The 21,107-nt window shown below is 38.6% G+C and overlaps 1 protein-coding gene across 1 annotated transcript in view; it reads right to left on the bottom strand.

Annotated features, from left to right (window-relative positions):
- The window catches only part of SLC7A1 (solute carrier family 7 member 1), a 71,357-nt gene that overhangs the window by 22,656 nt on the left and 27,594 nt on the right, over positions 1 to 21,107 (bottom strand). The window contains exons 2-4 of the mRNA XM_069080723.1: positions 8,431 to 8,814; positions 6,245 to 6,400; positions 3,906 to 4,080 (exon numbers count right to left, since the gene is read on the bottom strand). Of these exons, the coding sequence (XP_068936824.1) occupies positions 3,906 to 4,080; positions 6,245 to 6,400; positions 8,431 to 8,800 (701 nt within the window). The 5' untranslated portion in view covers positions 8,801 to 8,814. The remainder of the gene's footprint in view (positions 1 to 3,905; positions 4,081 to 6,244; positions 6,401 to 8,430; positions 8,815 to 21,107) is intronic.

Consider the following 21,107-nt stretch of genomic DNA (forward strand, 5'->3'; position numbering starts at 1 on the left):
GGAAAGGGCTTTCAGGGTCAATTAAGGTTCTAAGAAACACAGGGTCCCCTTCTTCCTCCTGCCCCCACCTCCAAAAGTTAACATAAGCCAATGTTTATGCAGTCTCCTCCCACCCAACAGCAATTCTGTGAAATCACACTGTGACAATAGCAGAAATCTAGCTCACTGTTACATTCCCCCATAAGGGCTGTCACTATAAAGTGCTAAGACAGGCTCAACAAGTAACCCAAAAAGTCAGCTTATTACTAGTCTCAACATCACAGGATCAAAGGCTTATAGGAGTTTATAACCTGGAATCGATGTATTTAGTTTTGTTTTGTTTTTGTAATCCCAGAAACCCCCTCAGTTTGGTTTAATCTGAAAGAAAACACATCAAGTTTGAAGAAAAAGTGCTGTCCTCAAGAAAGATCTTTTGTTTTATTTTCTGGATGAGAATTGACTTTAAGAGGAGGGGTTATCATGGACCCCTTGGGGAGTCTAGTAAAGTCTATGGACCCCTTCTCAGAATCATGTTTTTAAATGCAAAAGTAAAATATATAAGATTAAAAAGGAAACCAATTATAAGAAACTGATAATGAAATAGTTATTAAAAGATGTTTTTTTAATTCAAGCCCATAGATTCCAGATTAAGAACTATGCTGAGCCTATGAAGGCAAGGGGTAAAAAAAGGGCCATGCCCTGAAGAAGCTTATATTCAACATCAACTCTATTTCTTTTCTGCAAGCTGATAACTATGTTCTCTGAAGAGGAAAGAGAAAAAATAATATTAAGTAAAACTTGGTTTCTTTAACCATTAAAGCCTTTCCTAAGAATAGCCTGTTGCCATCCTACCTGCATCAAACAGTACCAGAAGACCTGAAAGATGAGAGGGTGAAGCTTGTGCCATTCCTGGTCTCCTGGCTGATACTGACCTATTTCCAAATCTCATTGAAATTGGTAGTACTGCTGGTCCTTCCCTCCTTCTCATATTCAAAGAAGCAAGAGCAGCATTGATACATAATTCAAGATTTGCTTATTCTCACACTCTCCCCCTTTAATTGACAACTGACCACATGATCGATCGATCAATCAATCAACAAGCATTTATTAAGCATTTGCTATATGCCAGGGAAGGTGCTAAGCTCTGTGGATACAAAAAAAAAAAAAAAAGACAGACATAGTCCCTGCCCTCAAGGAGCTCACATTCAAGAAAATGAAAAAAAAAATAGTACACACAAGATAATACAGAGGAGATAAACTTAGAAGGAAAAGATTATGGCATTGGGCGAACAGTGAGAGACAGAGACAGAGAACAAGAGAGAGGGGGGGAAGAGAGAGAGAGAGAGACAGAGACAGAGACAGAGAGAGAGAGACAGAGAGAGAGAGAGACACAGAGGAGAGGAGAGGAGAGGAGAGGAGAGGAGAGATGAGGAGAAAAAGGTCTCCCGTGGAGATTAGCCTTTGAAGTCAGTCTTGAGCAAAGGCAGGGATTCTAAGAAGTGAAGGGAAAAGCATTGCAGGAATGTGGGATATGGAAGGTTCACAGAACAGCAAGAAGAGATAAGAAAGTTATCTCTCCCAGATCATTGACAAAGGTGAGGGACTAAGGGTGCAGAACATGGTATATAGTGTCAGAACCCACTGATACAGTTTTGCTGAATTGCTCCCCCACATACACATGCCTTTCTTTTATTGTTACAAAGGATAGATAGTTGGGAGGGGTAAAGAGGGAAGTGACCTGTTAGGAAATGAATATGATGTAAAAAGAAATGGAGAAAAGCGTGTAGATTACAAACAAGTGGGACAGATTGATAAAAGCATAGTAATGTTATCATAGCAATTCCTTATTCAGACAGCAAGCAATATTCTCTCATTCAGAGGGGAGAAAAAGTTCATTCCACATCCAACTCTGCTTTGATGCTTCTGTAACTCATTTGATTTGAGCTTGTACAAGATTGTCATACAGTTTAAGGCTACGCTGAATAATTTGGGGGAGGGATGTACTATATGGCTAGAAAAAACATAATACAGAGTTGATAAAATTTGAAACTGATACACTAGAACTATCTTTAATAAAGTAGTTTCATCTGAGAATCTGGCAGAAATATAGCCAGAGGGCATTAAGAACCCTTAAATACCACAGAAATTCTAAAATTTGAAAAATGCTTCCCCTCTGCCCAATTAGCCAGTCTAAAATTGATCAATGCTAAAACATGGAGTGGAGGAATGGTTAATGGAAATGAAATTGTTAGTTGGATTTCATTTTCCTGCATGAGGGGTGGACAAGGCTGTTGCTGAATGGCAAAAAGACTGACAATCTATACACTGATAAAAATAAAAGGTAGATGCCGCAAACTGACAGATCTCAAGATAGCTCCAATCACTTACAGTCTTAGTACCTAAAGAGAACAGATAAGGAGAAAGCAATCTCCAGACAAGCAGCTAGGTAGTACAGTGGGTAGAGCATTGGACCTGGAGTCAAGAGGACCTGAGTTCAAATACAGCCTCGGACACTTAGTAGCTGGGTCACTTAACCCTGTTTGTCTCAGTTTCCTCATCTGTACAATGAGCTGGAGAAGGAAATGGCAAACCACTCCAGCACCTTTGCCAATGAATGGGGTCATGAAGAGTCAGACATGACTAAAACTATTGAACAACAACAAAAATCTACTGACAGGTACAGAAGTCAATTGGTACAGGTAATGATGATCAGGACAAATGCTTTGCATTTCACTATGCCCTGTGGATACCAAATGAAATACTACAAACTTTTTCAATCTTACTTCATTACTTCAAAGCATACTTTTGAATGGCTTGCCTCCATCCTGTATTAATGTGTGGGAGAATGAAGGTCTACCAATATATTTTGCATGAATATTACCAAGGAATGAGTGCCCCTTTTTCTGCAGGAGAAGTAGATCTCAGAAAGATATTATTTGAAACGTGAACTATGTTAAGCATGCATTACTCTTAGTAGCATCTTGTTTTGACTAAGGACAGCTATTCTTTAATTTTAATTAGGCACTCATGCAAATAAGCTCCCAGCCACATAATCAGACACTCATCTATTCATTCAACAAATAATTAAGAATCTAAAAAAAATATGAAAAATTAATAATAACTTTCTTTAAAAGAAAAAAATTATATAATGGGCTCTATAACCTTTATGAGATTGCTTACTGTTTCAGGGAGGGGGAAGGAGAGAGAAGGATGGATAGAATTTGGAACTCAAATTTTAAAAAAGGAATGCTAAAAATTGTTTTAATATGTAATTGGGGGACAAATAACTTGTTTTAAAAGAAAGACATCAGCACACACACACATTGAGAATCTATTATGTGCAAGGTACTGTCCTAGGTACTAGGTGTATAATTTGCTTTGGAAAAAGTAGATAAAAAATGACAGTTCATGTCTCAAGAAGGCCCTCCCTCTCCTTCTGTCCCTGCTCTTCACTCATCCCCACTGTCTTTACATTGTTAAATCCAAACTGTAGGGCATCTATAATGAAGCAGGGAACTGCCATGCTATCAAGTAGAAAAGTGTGCCTGAAATAAAAAACTGAAGTTAAGATTGAAATAATTATAGTGGAGACTTAAAAGGGAAAAGAGGTTATTTGGTGAACCTGAAAATATGAAAATTTAAAGGGGAATTAACTCTCCAAATACCACTGTGTGAATTTACGAAGTGATACTCAGTTTTAATGAATACTATACCCAAAATACATTCCAAACATTATGAAAAATACCTTTGGACTACTTCATTATGGAAAAGAATATTGCTAGGACTCATTAAAATTAGATTAAAAAAAAGAATGTGTTTCATGTCATGTGAACAGTAAATTATTAAAATGAGCATAAATTTGACTTGTACCTGAAAAATGAGCTGTCTGTGCATGTGCACACACATCCCCAAACTTGACCACTTACTTGTTCAAACAGATACTGCCATTAGCTTTCACAATATCTTCTTTGGTAAGCTGCCAGTTTTTCATGGATCCCTTCACAAAGCCTGACACCATCACAAAGCCCAGGACGAGAACATTGATGCAAGTGAAAACTTTGTTAACCATGGCTGATTCTTTCACACCAAAAGTTAAAAGTGCTGGGAAAATGCACAAATAAAATATATTTGAAAGTTAAAATTTGCACCAAGCAAGCAATACTTGACTTTATAAGTCTTTTGAGAATTAGGCATTGTTTTGTTCTTTGTATTGGGGTGTCCCTAAACTGGAAGGAACCAAGAGTCCTAGTCCAATCTTCTAATTTTAAAAATAAACTCAAGCCAGAGACAGTTTAAGCGACTCTCTCACAAACATCCAGCTAGCAAATGAATGGATTGGGGTTTGAAACCAAGTCCCCCAAACCCAATATTGTTTCAACAATTTCAGATTGCCTCTTATGATTATCCTTCTTTTTTATGGAGGAAGAAACAGATTTAGAGTTGGCAAGGGTCTATGACTACAGAGCTAATGAACTGTCAGGGCTGGAACTAGAATTTAGGTCTTCTAATGACATATATACTAACAATAACCATGTAAACCAAAGCACAGGAGAGTAACTAGATGTTTTGTACCTCTCTCTACCTCATCAAATTTCTAAGCATCCCCTGGCAACATTTTTTAGTTTTTCAAAATTTCTGCCACCTCTATATAGTTTATCTGGTTTAAATATGCAAAGTGGGGCATGAAACATACCCCATGGAGGGAAAGAAAACTGTCAGAGTATCACATGATAACTATTATTATTATTATTATTATCATTACTATGGCTAGCATGTGCAAGGGTGTCCCTAGAGTCTGGACACATAGGAAATCTCATTAACTATGCATATTTTCAAGAAATGAAATTTTCAACAACATTTTAGTTAATTAGCATAAATGAGATTTCATAGGAAGGCACACAGGAAATCTCATTAATTAATTAAATCTCATTAATATGGAAAATAGTCCCCAATAGCTAATGAAATCTTTTATTCCATATGAAATTGTCATGGCTAAAATTTATGCTAATTTAATAAAATGTTTTGAAAATTTCATTCATTTCATTTCTTGAAACTATGCATAGTTAATGAGATTTCCTATGTGTCCAGACTTTAGGGACACCCTAATAGATCCTAGTGTATAGTATATAGATCCTAAGAGCCAGGCATTATGCTAAGTACTTCACAATATCTCAAGTTTATCCTCACAATAACCGTAAGAGGTAGGGTGAAGGAGACAGCTATTCTCCTAAGCAACATTCTCTTCAATGCCGCTTCTCTCTTAAATTTACAAGGTTAAAACAACAATCTCCCAAGCTCCAATTTTCTGAGATTTGGGGCTGATCTATTTGTGAAGCCGCTGAAAGCAGCCCATGGTATATGACTTTGATTCTTTGACATGCAAAATAGTGGCAGCTGATTTTTAAAACCCATCTAAGCTTTGTGAACTTTAAATGAGACCTGTCTTGCCTTCCGACTTAGCATTTAGATCACATAAATCAATCTGTCAATCTCTCCTTTTCTCAGGTAAACTACACAGAGGAAAATCTCCCATGCTGGTATTAAAGATGTCTGAAGATTTTATATGCCAAACAAGTTGTGTTTTCCAGAAATATTTTTTTTTAGATTCTGTGACCAAGACTAATATTTAGCACATTTCTTCTTTTTAAAGATGTGTTTTGATAGTTGTTGGGTATAAAACAAACAAATATTTTCATTAAATAAACAGGCACACTTGAGCAGTTTCCACAGTCCTCCCATATTGCTTCACATTTTGCTAGCTGGCAAACTCTATCAATTGGCAAGATCATGAGGTTTGACAACTTCACTCACCAGGCAGAGTTCTACTAAATAATTTATATCCCATTTCTGTCAGCTAAACAAAAATGTTTGCTGAAGAATTCTTACTCCACCAACACACGGCTTCAGCAAACACTTAGCTTCTCATCTAACATGAGGGATTGTAAAGAGAAGATCTGGGCTCTAGGTTGGATGCTGGCCCTTAACTAGCTGTGACATCACGCAAGCCACTCAACCTCTCAAGGCCTCTGCTCACCAGTAAAATTAGGGATTTAGAGCTGAGAGAGGCACGCACAAGTCAGTTCTACAGCTATTACATAAGCTACTCCATGTTTACACTTAACAAAAAAATCTTTAGAGAATCAGAAGCCCAGCCCCAAATAAATGAAGATTTTTGCTTCTTGCTGCCAATACAATGAAAATACTAGCAATGCTTGTTAACATAAACAGCTACATAAGATGATTATTTTTTAATACAGTCTTTTACCTGTTAAAATCAGAATGATAATAACAGAAAATATGTCTGGGTATTCAGCTAGTCCAGGAGTATCCAGAGACATATGTGTTCGGGAGAACTCCCCAATGGGTTTGCCTATCAGTTCATCAAATGTTGCACTCCATGCTCTTGCGACACTTGAGGTACCTGTCAAGAGACATAATCATAAAAGAAAGTTCATTGAAAATAATGCACTTAAGCATTGATTTCTGAGCACAGTGCAGGAGATGCAGATGACGCCATACACCCACTGACACGGCAGGCAGGGGCCAGCCAACAGAACACTGACAGGGAGGAGGAGAGATTCCAGCTAACGGTTCTAGGCAATTGTGTGTCCTTGGGATGAGTTAGCAGCAGCAGCCTCCACTTCCTGGATCAGGATGCCAGCCTCACAAATCTCATTTGTGAGAGGTATCCATTATGTCAATACTGATCTGCAGAAATAAGAAGAGGGCAAGGGCATCCATCTTCAAGGTCTCAACCTTTCTAGGGAGACTGGTCCATCATACTCAGCCACTTCAGAACAATGTTCTGAGAACTAACTCACTGCTTTATTCACCTAAAGGTCAACGCCCTCTAAGACACTGCTCACCTCACTGAACCTGTAAGAGACGCATGTATGCCTCACCAAACTCAGGTTTCAAATGGTAAGCTTGGAATACGCTGATGGAGATAACGACCCAGAGGGCCTTCTTATACCATTTCACAATAAGGACAGGCACATAAATAGAGGTAGTATCAGGTGCCAAATAAATATGGAAGTTTTCTTTTGTTCCCCCATACCCACCAATAAATTCTGTTGTTGTTTTTCCGAAAGAAGATTCTTTAAATTAAAATATTTACCCAGAGTTCCCTTCATTTTCAATGGTAGCTCTGATGATATCCATAATATGAATTAACAGAAGTAGGCAGAAGTGAGGAATATCCTTCAGTTGCTTAATTTTATAAAATTTATTTTAACTATAGATTTCATTACACTTTGGATCCATAAAGAATTTGTTATAAATAATATCTTTCAAAGCCATAATCCAACTAAATAATATTCCTCATGTACACACAGAGATCTCACTCCAATTTTCAGTCTGTTGTTTGAACTTTCAAAATTACAATACTGAACTGAAGGTTTTATAATACTGGATTAACAGTGGCATAGTGGGTAGAAATCTATCCTCAGACCCTGGAACACACACACACACACACACACACACACACACACACACACACACACTCCGACTGTGTGATCCTGGACAAGTCACTTAATTTTCTCAGTGAGATTAGGCTGTGGAAAAGATGCTGACCTGCACTGCTAGATGGAATTTCCTTACCTGGGAATAACCTATATCAATGTAATCATAAGTCCTTTCCTGTACATTTTACATTTGCTGTTTTTAGTAGCTAAGGCTGAGGGTTTTTTCATATGTTGGTCGAGAAAAAACAGACACTTCAAAATAAATATTTTTCTTACCTCTCCCCACCCAAAAACCCCTCTGGAAATATAATGGTCCATTTCATATAGCCATGTTTATAAACTTTGGCATGCTTTGGTTTATTGAATCTATTTATTTATGGCAAGAAAGTTTTAAGGTTTAACTTTTTAAAAATATCCTCTGTCACTTGTTTTCATTTTAAACTTAGAAGAATAAAGTGTGTTTTGGCTATCAATAGAGACTGCAGGCACAGAAATGACGTAGAAAGACTCATCCCACTGACCTCTGCACCAGCTGGGCCTTGGTTAAAGCAGCAGCCTCCTCAACCACAGACTGAGAGGAGGGGTTGAATTTAAGCCCTGTACTCCCTTGCCCCACCATTGGTAGGACATACCAAAGTACACTATCCTAAGACAAAATGAATTCATAAACTATCTGTGACTCACCCAGCCCTACCTATCATATTTTAATTTTAACAGGACCAGGAAGAAAACAGAAAAGTTCAATTTATACTGTGTTGACCAGATTAGCAAGAACTGAACTCTCAGTAGCAGAGCTTAGTTACCCAGCAAAGTTTTCCTGGATTGCTACACATATGGGACAACAGGATAACTCCCATCTTCTCCGAGTCTAAAATTCCAATAGGCAAAATCAAAGACAGGGGAGGCTCCAACCCAGAGTAGAAAGGGTAGGGCTGTAGTGAAGTGGAGGAAGAGAGGGGCTCTGGCTTACAAGCACAAAACTACTTACCAATGATGTAGGAGAGAATTAAGTTCCAGCCGGTGATGAAAGCCCAGAGTTCACCGACAGTGACGTAGCTGTAGAGGTAAGCGGAGCCAGTCTTTGGAACCCTCGCACCAAACTCTCCGTAACATAGTCCTGCCAACACGGAGGCCAATGCAGCAATTAGGAAAGAGATAACGATAGAAGGGCCAGCATTCTTCCGGGCCACGGCTCCTGCCAAAACGTAGACGCCCGCTCCGAGTGTGCTGCCCACACCAAGAGCCACCAAATCAAAAGTATTCAAGCAGCGGGACAGTCGACTCTGCTCTCGGCTGCAGTCCACAACTTTTCGCCGCAGCAGCTGCTGTCCAAAATTGAGGAATACTTTGCACCCCATGGTACTTTTAAAATCTGGTCAAAACAAGAGAAAGGGATACCATTATCAATGATGTTCTGTCCTCGTGGTGATTATACCACTATTAATAATGAGAGTCAGACTGTGGCACAATGGTCTGAGAGCCAGTCTCAGAATCAGAGGGAACTTTATTCAGATTCCACTTTCAACATCCTGGTTATTGTTCAGGCCAAGCTACATCACCTGTAAGCTCTCAGCAGCTCTCCACTTCTATCCTATGGCTTCTGAGGTCTTTTCTAACTGGATCTATTGTCCTAGGATAAGGGGCAGGGTAGGTGCCAATCCAGATTGGTAAAAAAGTTTCCTTGACCTTAATAAGCTCTCTATACTGATGAAATCAAGGGCTGCTATGTGGTGCAGTAGAAAGAGTGCCAGGCCTGCAGTCGGGAAGATTTATCTTTCTGAATTCAAATCTGGCCTCAGTCACTTACTAGCTGTGTGACCCTGGGCAAGTCACTTATCCCTGTTTGCCTCAGCTTCCTCACCTGTAAACAACAATAACTTACCTGAACTCATTCTTCAATGATTAACATACTTCCACCCCATTCCAGTGATTCTGAATGTCACTGCTCAGATCCAGTTCTCTATCCCCCACTGACAGATCCCTTATCTCCATCACCCTCCACTCAATCCCCAGACTACCCCACTTCCTTCCACTGTGCCTTCTCAAATGCTGCTTATACTACAGGCAACAAACTCTTTTTTCTTTCTCATGCCTTTTGTCACCTTGCACTCACTGAGAACTGGATCCCTCTTAATGATACATCTGATTGCACATTTATTCATATCTATCCCCTACAGCTGGGGGAGTTGGAATGCTCTCTGCTCCCCATTGCCACTGCCAGGCTCTGCCTCTACAAAACTGAAGGGGGCCTTACCAGGAAGTAGAAAGACTGCCCAGTGGAATGTAAGTGTTCTGAAGGTAGCTACTGCTATTTTCTGAGGGGGGGACCATCCAGTAAAGTGGGTCACACATAGCAGTTTAATATTAAATGTTTGCTGAATTGAATCTGATGTGTCTGACAGCTAAACATAAAATATAAGTTTCAGGTATCAATCACACTTTCTCTTTGATACGATGAGATAACATATAGAAAGCTCTTTGCAGACCTTAAAGCATTACATAAATGGTAGCTATTAACACTATCTTAAACAACCATGAAAATATATAAAATTGAAGGGCCTTAAATTGTTTTTCCCTTGCTGAAAAAAAGTAAGAGGGCATGTGTGTAGATAACATAAACTAAACACACACAAAAAAAGGATCTTTCAAAGATAAGGGAAAGAAAAGCAACCTTTGTGACCCCACAGATGCAGTCCATTTCTTTTTAATAGGTACACCATATCCCATTCAATTCAGGAACAGTCCTGAAAAGTGCCTATCTGAAAAATATACTTGGATGTAAGAACTCTGGGACTATGAAGAGTCTGGGACTAAGAAGCAGGCCAGTCTGCATTCTAGTCCTGACTCTGCCAACTGCCATCTAGGAGCAAGTCAAAATCATGGGCAAGGCAGGTATTCCCCTTCTCTAAACTTCAGTTTCCTCTTATGTAAAATGGAAATAACTGTCCTGGCTACCAGACAGGGCTGCCAGGAGGTCAAAGGAGATGTAAAAGTACCTTGTAAAGTGAAACACAAGGCTTTATTATTAGATGATTATCCTGGGGGCAGGCAGATCAATTAACCTTTAGTTTATATTGCAGTACTATTTTTCTAACACTTGTACCTTTAGAAGGGTAATTACAATAAAGGAAAGAGGGCTGAACTTGTAATCAGGAGAACTGACTGGATTTAAGGCTCACTGATTTGATTTCACTTTACACCTCAGTTCTCTCATCTGTTAAATGGCACCCACACTGCCTGCTTCACAGAAATGTCATGAGGAAAATGTTTTGTGAAATATAAAGCACCCATATAATTAGAATGACAACTTGGCCCCAAAGAAGAGATAAGAAAATATGCCTCCCTCCATTCTTTTTGGTTTTGTTTGGGGTTTTGCTTTTTTTTGGAGGGGGAGGAAGGGCAGTTGGGGTTAAGTGACTTGCCCAAGGTCACACTGCTAGTAAGTGTGTCAAGTGTCTGAGGCCGAATTTGAACTCAGGTCCTCCTGACTCCAGGGCCGGTGCTCTATTCACTGTGTCACCTAGCCTCCCCATCTCCCTCCATTCTTTGAAGAGATGAGTGCAAGACACTGTATATACTTCAGGGTTGGTTGGCAGGTTGGCCAGTTTTGCCAAACTGCTTTTGTCTCTGTTTTTATTCTTTGTTATAGTGAATGTTGGAAGAAGGTAAGGGGGAGATGTGGAAATGAAGGTGAAGTTAAAGCTAACCAAAACATTTTTTCAATGTTCAAAGCACCATGTAAAGGTAAGTTATTATTAGCTGATTACATCTCTAACCCATCAAGCTCTGCCCATCTAAACTGTATTTATGGGGCATTTATGACGCACTGGGTAGAGCACTGGCCATGGGGTCAGGAGAACCTGAATTCAAACCCAGCCTCAGATACTTTATTAGCTATGTGACCCGGGCAAGTCACTTAACCCCAATTTCCTCCTCCCCAAAAAAACCCCAGAAAATGAACTGTATTTTTATATAAGTATAAACAGACATATGTGTATATGTATGTATATATACACACAACATATGTATATATGTATTATTTAATACATATATAATATATACATGTATGTATATATTATATATTTGTAACTATAATATATAATATACATTGTAGTACATATCATATATATAATACATTATGGTATGTGCTGCCATGTAATTCTACATATTATATAATATTACAACATATCATAGCAAAATTATTATAAATTCCAGTCAGGATGTCTGTTGTTGGGTTGTCTATAGAACTAAGGTCTCCATTAAAAGGTAACAGCTAAGTATTTGTTTCTACATTTCAAGATAGAGAAAAATGAACTAGAAACAAATTATCTCCCTGGAAGATTTTTGAAGAAAAATGCTATGATCATGGAATTGAGAATTTAATGTCCACATTAACAATTTGTCTCACTTAAAATTTCAACTCTTTACACAACACAACACACACACATACACACACGCTCAGACTCTAAAGCAGGTGGATTCCAAAACAGTAAATATGATGAAAGTACTTCCCTGTTTTCACAATGACCTAATTGTTCTACTTTCTATGTCAGATATACAGGAAGACTTCCTTCTCTTGTACTTTGAGACAGAAAGCTGCCGAAATATCTTGAAAGCATTATATCAATAATTAAGTTATACTTTCTTTGCTGGAACAAATTTGTACAATAATAGACTTATTTCTTCCAACTTCAAAACCAGATTTTTTTCTATAATCAATCATCAATATAAGATAGTAGGGTTCAGGAGAAATATATTATGATTTGGATAGATGACTTGGGTTCAAATCCTTAATATCTGTAACTATGGGCAAATCACTTCAGCCCCTGAGTTCAAATGAGGAAGTCAAATTCAATGACCTTTAAGGTCCAGTATAACTCTAACCCCTATGACCTTTTTTTTTTAATTTTTTTAAATTTTGTGTGTGTGTGTGTGTGTGTGTGGAGGGAAGTCAGGGCAATTGGGGTTAAGTGACTTGCCCAAGGTCACATGGCTAATACATATTAAGTGTCTGAGGCTGCATTTGAACTCAGGTCTTCCTGACTTCAGGGCTGGTGCTCTATTCACTGCACCACCTATATGACCTACCCTATGATCTTATATGAAGTACAAACCTACCCCTTACCCTGAATCTAGAAAAAAACATTTATAACAGTTCTGATGAGGAGATGATGTCAACAATGCAATTCCATTCTCAACTTTTTCCTTGTTTTTCTTCCCAGAAAAAAACTCTAAAAAGTTGCCTCTTTCTCTAAAATTAAAGAGTGAATGTATGCAAACACCCTAAATTTATCTTCTCCATAAACTTCTAATTGAGAGTTTACCTAAATGCCACTGTAACGCTGGAAAAGGAGTAAAAGAAAAAATAAAGTGACCTCATGGTCAGGATTTCAAAGACAAATTTGTCCAATCTTAAAGGTTCCCTATAAAGGTGGTGGTGAAAATAGGGCTGAAATGATGAAAAGAACTCCACCTTTTTAATAACATTAAATAGTATACATTTTTCATTGGCAAGTTTTTTCTTCTTTCCTTGCTATCATAAAGAGGATACCACCCTTAATGGCTTATCAGAGAGAAAATCTGTCATTAGTTTATAAATGCCTTTTTTTTTTTTGGAAATGTGTAGCAAACAATGCTTTCCTTGATGGAGTTGGTTTTAGTGAGACAAAGCCACTGAGTAACCTGGCTTTGGAATGTGCCAGGTAGTGACTGGCCTGCTTCCACCCCTCACCTGGCAGAAGCTGAGGACAATCAAGCTTTTCTATGATCCAATCTGTGATCATTCCAGCAGAAGACAAAATGATCTTCAGAATGCCTGCAAATGATGTTCAAACTGTTCCTTCCTCTAGCATTAAATTCTATTATTCTGTAATGCTATGAGCTAACCATTTTTCCTCTGACTAGAATGTAATTCCTTCCCATTAGACTCAAAACCTATCTTGTAATTCTCTGTGTGATCTTGCTCAGTTATTTCAGTTGGGCTTGAGTCTTTGGGACCCCACTTGGGGTTTTCTTGGCAAAGATATTGGAATGGTTTGCCATCTCCTTCTCTAAGAGTGATTTGCCAGGGGCAGCTAGGTGGCGCAGTGAGTAGAGCACCGGCCCTGGAATCAGGAGGACCTGAGTTCAAATGTGACCTCAGACACTTAACACAAAAACTAGTTGTGTGGCCTTAAGCAAGTCACTTAACCCCAACTGACCTCCAAAAAGCAAAAAAAAAAAAAAAAGTGATTTGCCTTCTCCAGTTTAATTTCACAGATGAGGAAACTGAGGCAAATAGAGCTAAGTGACTTGTCCAGGGTCACACAACTAGTAAGTGTCTGAATTTGAACTCAGGTCTTCTTATCTCCAGGTTCCTTCCACTGCACTACCTAGCTGCCCTTCTGCATGCTCTATAAATGTTTAAAAGCAAAATAAAACAGTGCATCAATGCAGTAGGCATAAAAAGCAAATGCTATGAATCTGGGGAGGGGGAGGGGAGGAGAGGAGAGAAAAATTTTTCATCAAGTCTCTGAAAAAGGTCCTACATTCAAGGTATAAAGGAAAATAACAGATCGATAAGAACAAGATCCATTCTTTGATGGATAAATGGTCAAAGGATGTGAAAACAGTTCAAAGGAAAATTGCAAAATATGAAAGACTGCGACAATTCCCTAATTTAAAAAAATACACAACAAAGTAACTGAGGTTTACTCTCATACCCAGCAAATTGACAAAGATAGAAATAGTCGATGTAGGAAATGCTGTAGAAACAGGGTTGGTGGGGGCTGTGAATTGGTCACAAACCTTCTGGAGAGCAACTTGGAATTATTTGGAATTTGAATTTATACAAAGAAAGTAACCCCTATAACCTAAAGATTTCCACAGCTAACCATATACCCCAAGGAGATCAAAGACAGAAAGGTCTCATATATACTAAAATACAGCAAAAATATGAAAATAAAGTGAGTGCTCCCCCATCAGACAACTAAGTAAACTGTGAAATGAAATTAAACTGCATATTACTGTAAGAAATTATAATGAAGAACTCAGGAGTGTGGGAAAATGCTATAATGAAGCAGATTCAGAAAAACAATGTAAACAATGACTACAACAATGTAAATAAGGGACAAAGAGATGAAACAATGATTTGTAATTATTGTGGGTGTGCTTGAGGCCAGAGAAGAGATGAGACAATGCACCTACCTACCTTCTTTCTAGAGGCTGGAGACTATAGGTATGAAATACTGCATGTTTCCAGGCTCTTTTTCTCTCATTCTTTCTCTCATTCATTCTCCTTCTCCTCTCTCATTCTCTATCTCTCCTCTCTCTCCCATTCTCTCTCACTCTATCTCTTTCTGTCTCTCTCATTCATTCTCTTTCTCCTCTCTTTCTGTCTCTCATTCTCAATCTCCCATTCTCATTCTCTTTCTCCCATTCTCTCTCATTCTCTCTCCCATTCTCTCATTCTCTTTCTGTCTCTCCCATTCTCTCTCAATCTCTCTCTCCCATTCTCTTATTCTCTGTCTCTCTCATTCTCTCTTTCTGTCTCATTCTCTCTCGCTCTCTCATTCTGCCTCTCTCTCGCTCTCTCATTCTGCCTCTCTCTCAATATGGAACAGTGCATATGTTGTTTCCACCTCCCCTTCTTTCCTTTTTCTCTCTCTTTATTTCTTTGAGTGTGTAATACTACATATACTTTTTCCAAGCTCTACTTCCTTCCATCTTTTTATTTCCCTATGGGTACATATACTGTTTTCCAGGCTCTACTTCCTTCCTTCCTTTCCTTTTTAAGTGTAATGATGTCATAGACCCTAAGTTGACCTCTCAGGCTGCACAGATGATGGCTCACCAGCTGCTCTGGTGATGCTTTGCATCTTCACAAGTCTGGCACATCGTGGAAAGGGACTGATCAATAATGATTCTGGGAGGACTCAATTCAACAAAATAATCTTTTCCTTAGAAAATGCTTAAGTAAAACTTGACGTTCTAGACCAAGCTGGAATATCAGGGCACAGAGTTTCAAGTGCCTTGGATAGCAGGAACCTTCCCCTAAGAAAGATCTTGCTCTGCTTAGCTATAAAAATATATTTATATGCTCTGACATAATGACATGTATGTCCCTCTTGGCAAGCCACCTCACACAACTCTAAGACTCTATGTAACTTGCAGAGCAGGTGCATGCTATATGGATAGAGGGAGTTTCCTCATTAGGAATTCCCTATGCCAATGAAATCAAAATTCCAGCCCTGAGACACACATACACACACACACACACACACACACACAATGGCTGAACAGAGGTGACATTTTATAATCTGTTGTTAAATCATTAATGGTAGTGACAACTGAAATGGCCCTCTCATGACTGAGAATCCCACTATATATCTGAAGGTCATGATTCTGAACACAAATTCTCTCTGTTTAGTGGTTTAGACCTATGAGAAGGCAAAATTAATGGCCATTTTCACAACTGAAGTTGTTTTATTCTTCTCTTCTTCCCCACCCCTTTCCCAATTATTTTTGTCACTTGCCTCTTGCTCAAAACAGCAAGAGAACAAAAACAAAAGATTCTAGTTGGCTGAAGATTTGTTCCCCAGGTTCCCATTGGTTCCCCAATGATAACATTTGGGATCCGTCCATACAAACAGGCATCTGCTGAGCTAAGCTTCAAATGCTGCTTTGCTATGCCCTGCCACCACAAAAGCTTTTCAGCTTTGTCTGCCTGTCTATTGGGCCTAGCTCACACATTTTCACAAAAAGGAGAAAGTTCCTACTCCACCAGCACCAGTCCCTAACTAAACCCCAAACACATTTCCTATTTATGTTTTTGAGTCATTTCAGTTGATTCTGACTCTTCATGACCCCATTTTGGTATTTTTTTTTTGCTTTTTTTTTTTTTGGAGGGGGAAAGGCAAGGCAATTGGGGTTAAGTGACTTGCCCAAGGTCACAAGGCAAATACGTGTTTAGTGTCTAAGGCCACATTTGAACACAGGTCCTCCTGACTCCAGGGCCGGTGTTCTATTCACTATACCACCTAGCCACCTCCATTTTGGTATTTTCTTGGCAAAGACTGAAGTGGTCTGCCATTTCTTCTTCTCCAACTCATTTTACAGATGAGGAGCCGAGGCAGAGTTAAGTGACTTGTCTAGGGTCACATAGCTAGTAAGTGTCTGAGGCTGGATTTGAACTAATGAAAATGAGTCTCCCTGATTCCAAGCATAATGCTCTATGCATTGCAACATCAAGCTGCCAATACGGACCACCCCTCCCCCCAATTTATAGTAGCTTATGCTCAGTACCAGTAATGTGATGAGGCAATAGAGACAACACACACAAAAAAAAATTCTAGATTTGAGATTGGTTTTTGGGTCCAAATCCTAAGTCTAGCAAAAATTGCTTGAAGAAGTCAGTCTAAAGAGGCTGCCGGTTCCTCATTTTTAAAATGAGAGGGTTGGGATTCTCACTTTCCTTCCAGCTCTCATTACAGAGCTCCAATGACACTGTAATTGTATAAACTGAAGGGTCTTTAAGGACACTTCCAGCTCTTAATCTATGAACCCATGATCTCTCCTGAACAGCTGAAAGATCCTCAGAGAGTGGAAGACAGAAATACTTGCATGATAGAAAGAAAAGTCTCTTCTAACTGCCATTTAACCCTCCAGGTCCATGCTTGTGAACATGTTCAACTTTTAAGGCATACTACCAAGGAAACTCACCGCACCATGTTTAAACGGGCTCCTAGACTGTCTTCATTCAAAATCCTACATTCCAGTTCAGTAAAGGCAACCAGCAAATACCAATGGCAAGATCAAAGATGAAATATCTAATTTCCTTTCAAATATAATTTAACTAGATAGAACATCTGAACAAGGAGATGATCCTAAAAGAACTGCTTTCACAAGTTGAGCGCTCTGTTGAATGTGAAGGCTTCACCCAGACAGCCTAAAACATTACTGAATCTGTTGCTAATAGGTCTTCTCAATTTTTATAGAATCTCAAAATTGGAAGAGATGTCAGAAGTCATTTATTCCAAACCCTATCTGAACTGAAATCTACTCTTTAATAGTCAGCATGTATCTGAAGACTTTAAGCGATGGGCAACCTGTTTTCTGGTGAATGTTTTTTACATTCTTGATAATACTTTGTTTTTTAGAATCACTTCTTCAGTGCTCATATCAAGATGAACAACTGTACAGAAAAGAGGGATGATCATTCAAAACTCACGTGAATTTTTTTTCCTAACAGTCAGCAACATTTGATATTGATTCACTTTAATTCACTGAGCAGCTCCCAATTTAAAAGCATACAATTTAGTGGTTCCCAAAGTCTCTGGCTCTCCCTGCCCCCTGAAAATTCTTGGGAGTTTTTAAAGAATTTGTGAATTCACAAACAAAAGTGAGAAGAAGATACTTTAAAAATCAACAGCAACTTAGAATTGCAGGAACACCAGGAAAAGGCTAAGGGGCACACTCCCAAAGTAGGGCAGCCCCAAGAACGCCTGTGATGCCAATTCCCTAAAATGTCTTTCCTAGCTTCCTTATCTGGTTTTACTATAGTGTCGGACAGTCTATTAATTAGACTAATTTGAATGAATAACCACACATTTTTGTAAAGGCCTCCAAAAAAATTAAATCCATTGTTAGTCCAACAGTGCAAATTTATTTAATTAGATTGCTTTCCTTCTAAAGCCTCCAAGTAATATGTCTCACTAAGGAAATAAGAGTTTTGTTTGGGGAGGAGAGGTGTGGTCTGGAAATGGAGAATTATAGGTAATTTTTAAAAACTGAACCTTCGGGAGTTAAGACAAGCCAAGTTGACTTAATGAAGACTAAGATAACACAAGAGCACTGGGGGCTTGGAGATGGGTCAGGAGTGATGGGCAGTGGAGGGCTGCCCCATCCCCCAAAAAAGGCCTAAATCTAGCCCTTTAGTCTGGGAGAAAGGGCAGAAACTCTAGAACCCAAAATTCATTCTGCCTTAGTAAGGCTTTTATTTTGCACTCTAGAATAATAATAATAATAATGCCTGACGTTTATAAATTGCTTATAGGTTACAAAACACTTTTTAGGCAGATAAACTACTTTTTTATAACATTGCCCCTAGTGGAAAATGTATTGCATATTCCAAACAAATGAGTTACGAACCCAGTCTTTAACACCAATCATTCACACACTTGAGAACTGCTTTTTTTTTTCATTGATAGCCTCTATGTGTGAGGTACCATGCTATATTTGGGGGGGTGGGAGTGGACAAGGCAAAGAGGTACAAATAAAACTCTAGGATACATTCTTTGTACTTACAATACACTCTTTGCTCTTACAATCTGGTTGGGGAGATAAGGCACACAGAAAAATAACTCTGGATCATATAAATGGCATAGGCAATGAAGGAGGAAAGAGGGCTCACTTCCTGTTGGGGTGATCAAGGAAAGCTTCACAGATATGATAGGCCTTAAAGGAAGGAATGGAGCTAGGGGGTTGACTGGAAAAGGCACTGGTTTTGCCAGACAAGCGAGATATAAAGAGTATAGTATAGAGTAGGTGCTTTCTCCCCCTCACCCTCCCATCCCATGGTGTCCATATTCTTTCATAAATTCACCATAGGGTATCTATGAACCCTAAGGCCCTGCCCTTGAATACCCTTCACATTGCAGAAGCCAAGGGAACACATAAGATGTATACATCATGATCCCTTGCTCTGGTTCGGTGACCAACGTATCTTCTTTAGGGATCACCCATTTCTTTAATAGCATCCTTTATTCTGTATTTTCAAGATTCCTCGTTTATCATGTCTTCTCAGGCCTGCCATGTTACTCTCAATTGCCTTTTTGGGTGATTCTCTTCTTCAGGTCTTAGGTGATTGGAGTGTTCCGTGACTCAAAAGCTATACATCACCATTAGAAGAAAACATCATGGACCTTTGTTTTAGGGAGAAAATAGCATTTAGCGTTCTGAGTATGTGGGAGAACAGAGGGGTAAAAATCTTTAAAGCTATACCCTGTAAGTAGAAGCTCAATGCACCTCATTTTGAGCAAAATGTTTTTAATTCAACAGGCTGCTTTAAAAAATACTGTTACATGGCATATTTTCCTATGATTTTTTTCCTGTCTATGTTATTTTATCAATTAGCCTTGAGATATACGTAACACACACCCAGAGTTACCATGGAAATTATCTATGTGGCTTATGTCATGCAGATTAGACTCAAAATACCAGTCATAAATAATCCTGAAAACTTTATCCTCATCAGCAGGAAATATCACATTTTGGGGCAGATTCTCTATTTTTAGAATCATCTTTTTGCGGGTATCCCCAAAAATCAGAAATTTGTCCAGGTGCTAAGCATTTAAATTTAATACCACGGACTTTCTTAGCTTAAGTTTGAAAATGATATTGTCACCCAATGGGGACATATTCAACAAAGAGAACCACTCCCCACCTGCTTTATCAGAGCTTTATGTGAACTAAAAAGAATGGAGTTAGCAGACTTAATGATAATGACAGCTAGCGTTAATTTATACAGTGCTCTGAAGTATACACAGAATTTTACAAATATCTCATTTGGGAGGTAAGTGCTATTGTTGTCTCCATTTTAAAAAATGGGAAAGCCGAGACAGACAGAGGTTAAGCGACTGTGTAACACACAGTTAACAAGCATCCAGGCAGGATGTGAACTCAGGTCTTCCCGATACCAAATCCAGCACTCCAGCCACTGACCCACCAATTCCATTCTAGTCTATTCTAGATCTAGGACAGAATCCTTACTAATCAATTACTCTGTGATCACAAGAAAGTGATCATTTTCAAAGTGCCCATTTCCTCACCTGTATAATCAGTATAACAATATTATTATCTACCTTACAGGGTATCTGTGAAGAAAATTCTCAAGAGCCATCAATTTTAACTAATATTATAATATGACTTATTTCTCTAACAAAGATCATTCTACAAACATAAAACCTTTTTTTTCTGCTTCTATAGTGTTATTTGTGCTTTCTCCTAGAAAAATACATTATGTAGAAGAACAAGATTGTATTTGCCTGAATTCCTGACATTCCTCTGAGGAATTTGAAGAGCATGGTCAATTAAATCAGTATCTGATCACTCAATGGCTGATCACAGGAAAGAAGAGACCAACATCTCCTAGGTATGAGAAGACGGGAATTCTAAAGTCATAGAAAGGCAGCTTTGTACAAATTTCTGAGTAAATTTAACTGTGACATGGAATGCAGTTGGGTGGTGACAGACTGAGACGGCTAGTTTTAAGGAGAGGAAATTTTTAAAAAGTCCTTTCAGGAGATTTGAGCTACTGTAAACCTTTGTTTCCAAAAAAAAAAAAATGTTTTAACACAAAAACACCCAGGATTTAGAGGAGAGAACCAGTTGCCACTACAAGTCAGTAAGTCCTGAAGGCTGGCCATCTTTAGATTAGTTAAATTTTGCTGGAGTGCACTATGAAGCTAAAATTAAGGACTAAAGAATTAGCTTTGGATTTCAATTATCTATATTGTCTTTAGGCCCCCTAATCATAAAGTCAAGTATGCTGTCTAGCATTCTTTATTACTGAGGGTTGGTTAGTTTTGTTTGTTTAATAGCATACCCAAGAAGAGAAAAATAATAATGGCTGAATTCGGGGCACTGCACAATTGATCTGACAAAATCAACACTGGCCTTGTGTGTTTC

Source organism: Petaurus breviceps, unplaced genomic scaffold (assembly GCF_028583685.1).
Source record: "Petaurus breviceps papuanus isolate PSGF00001 unplaced genomic scaffold, PetGlider_PUasm1.0 91133, whole genome shotgun sequence".
Taxonomy (NCBI): domain Eukaryota; kingdom Metazoa; phylum Chordata; class Mammalia; order Diprotodontia; family Petauridae; genus Petaurus; species Petaurus breviceps.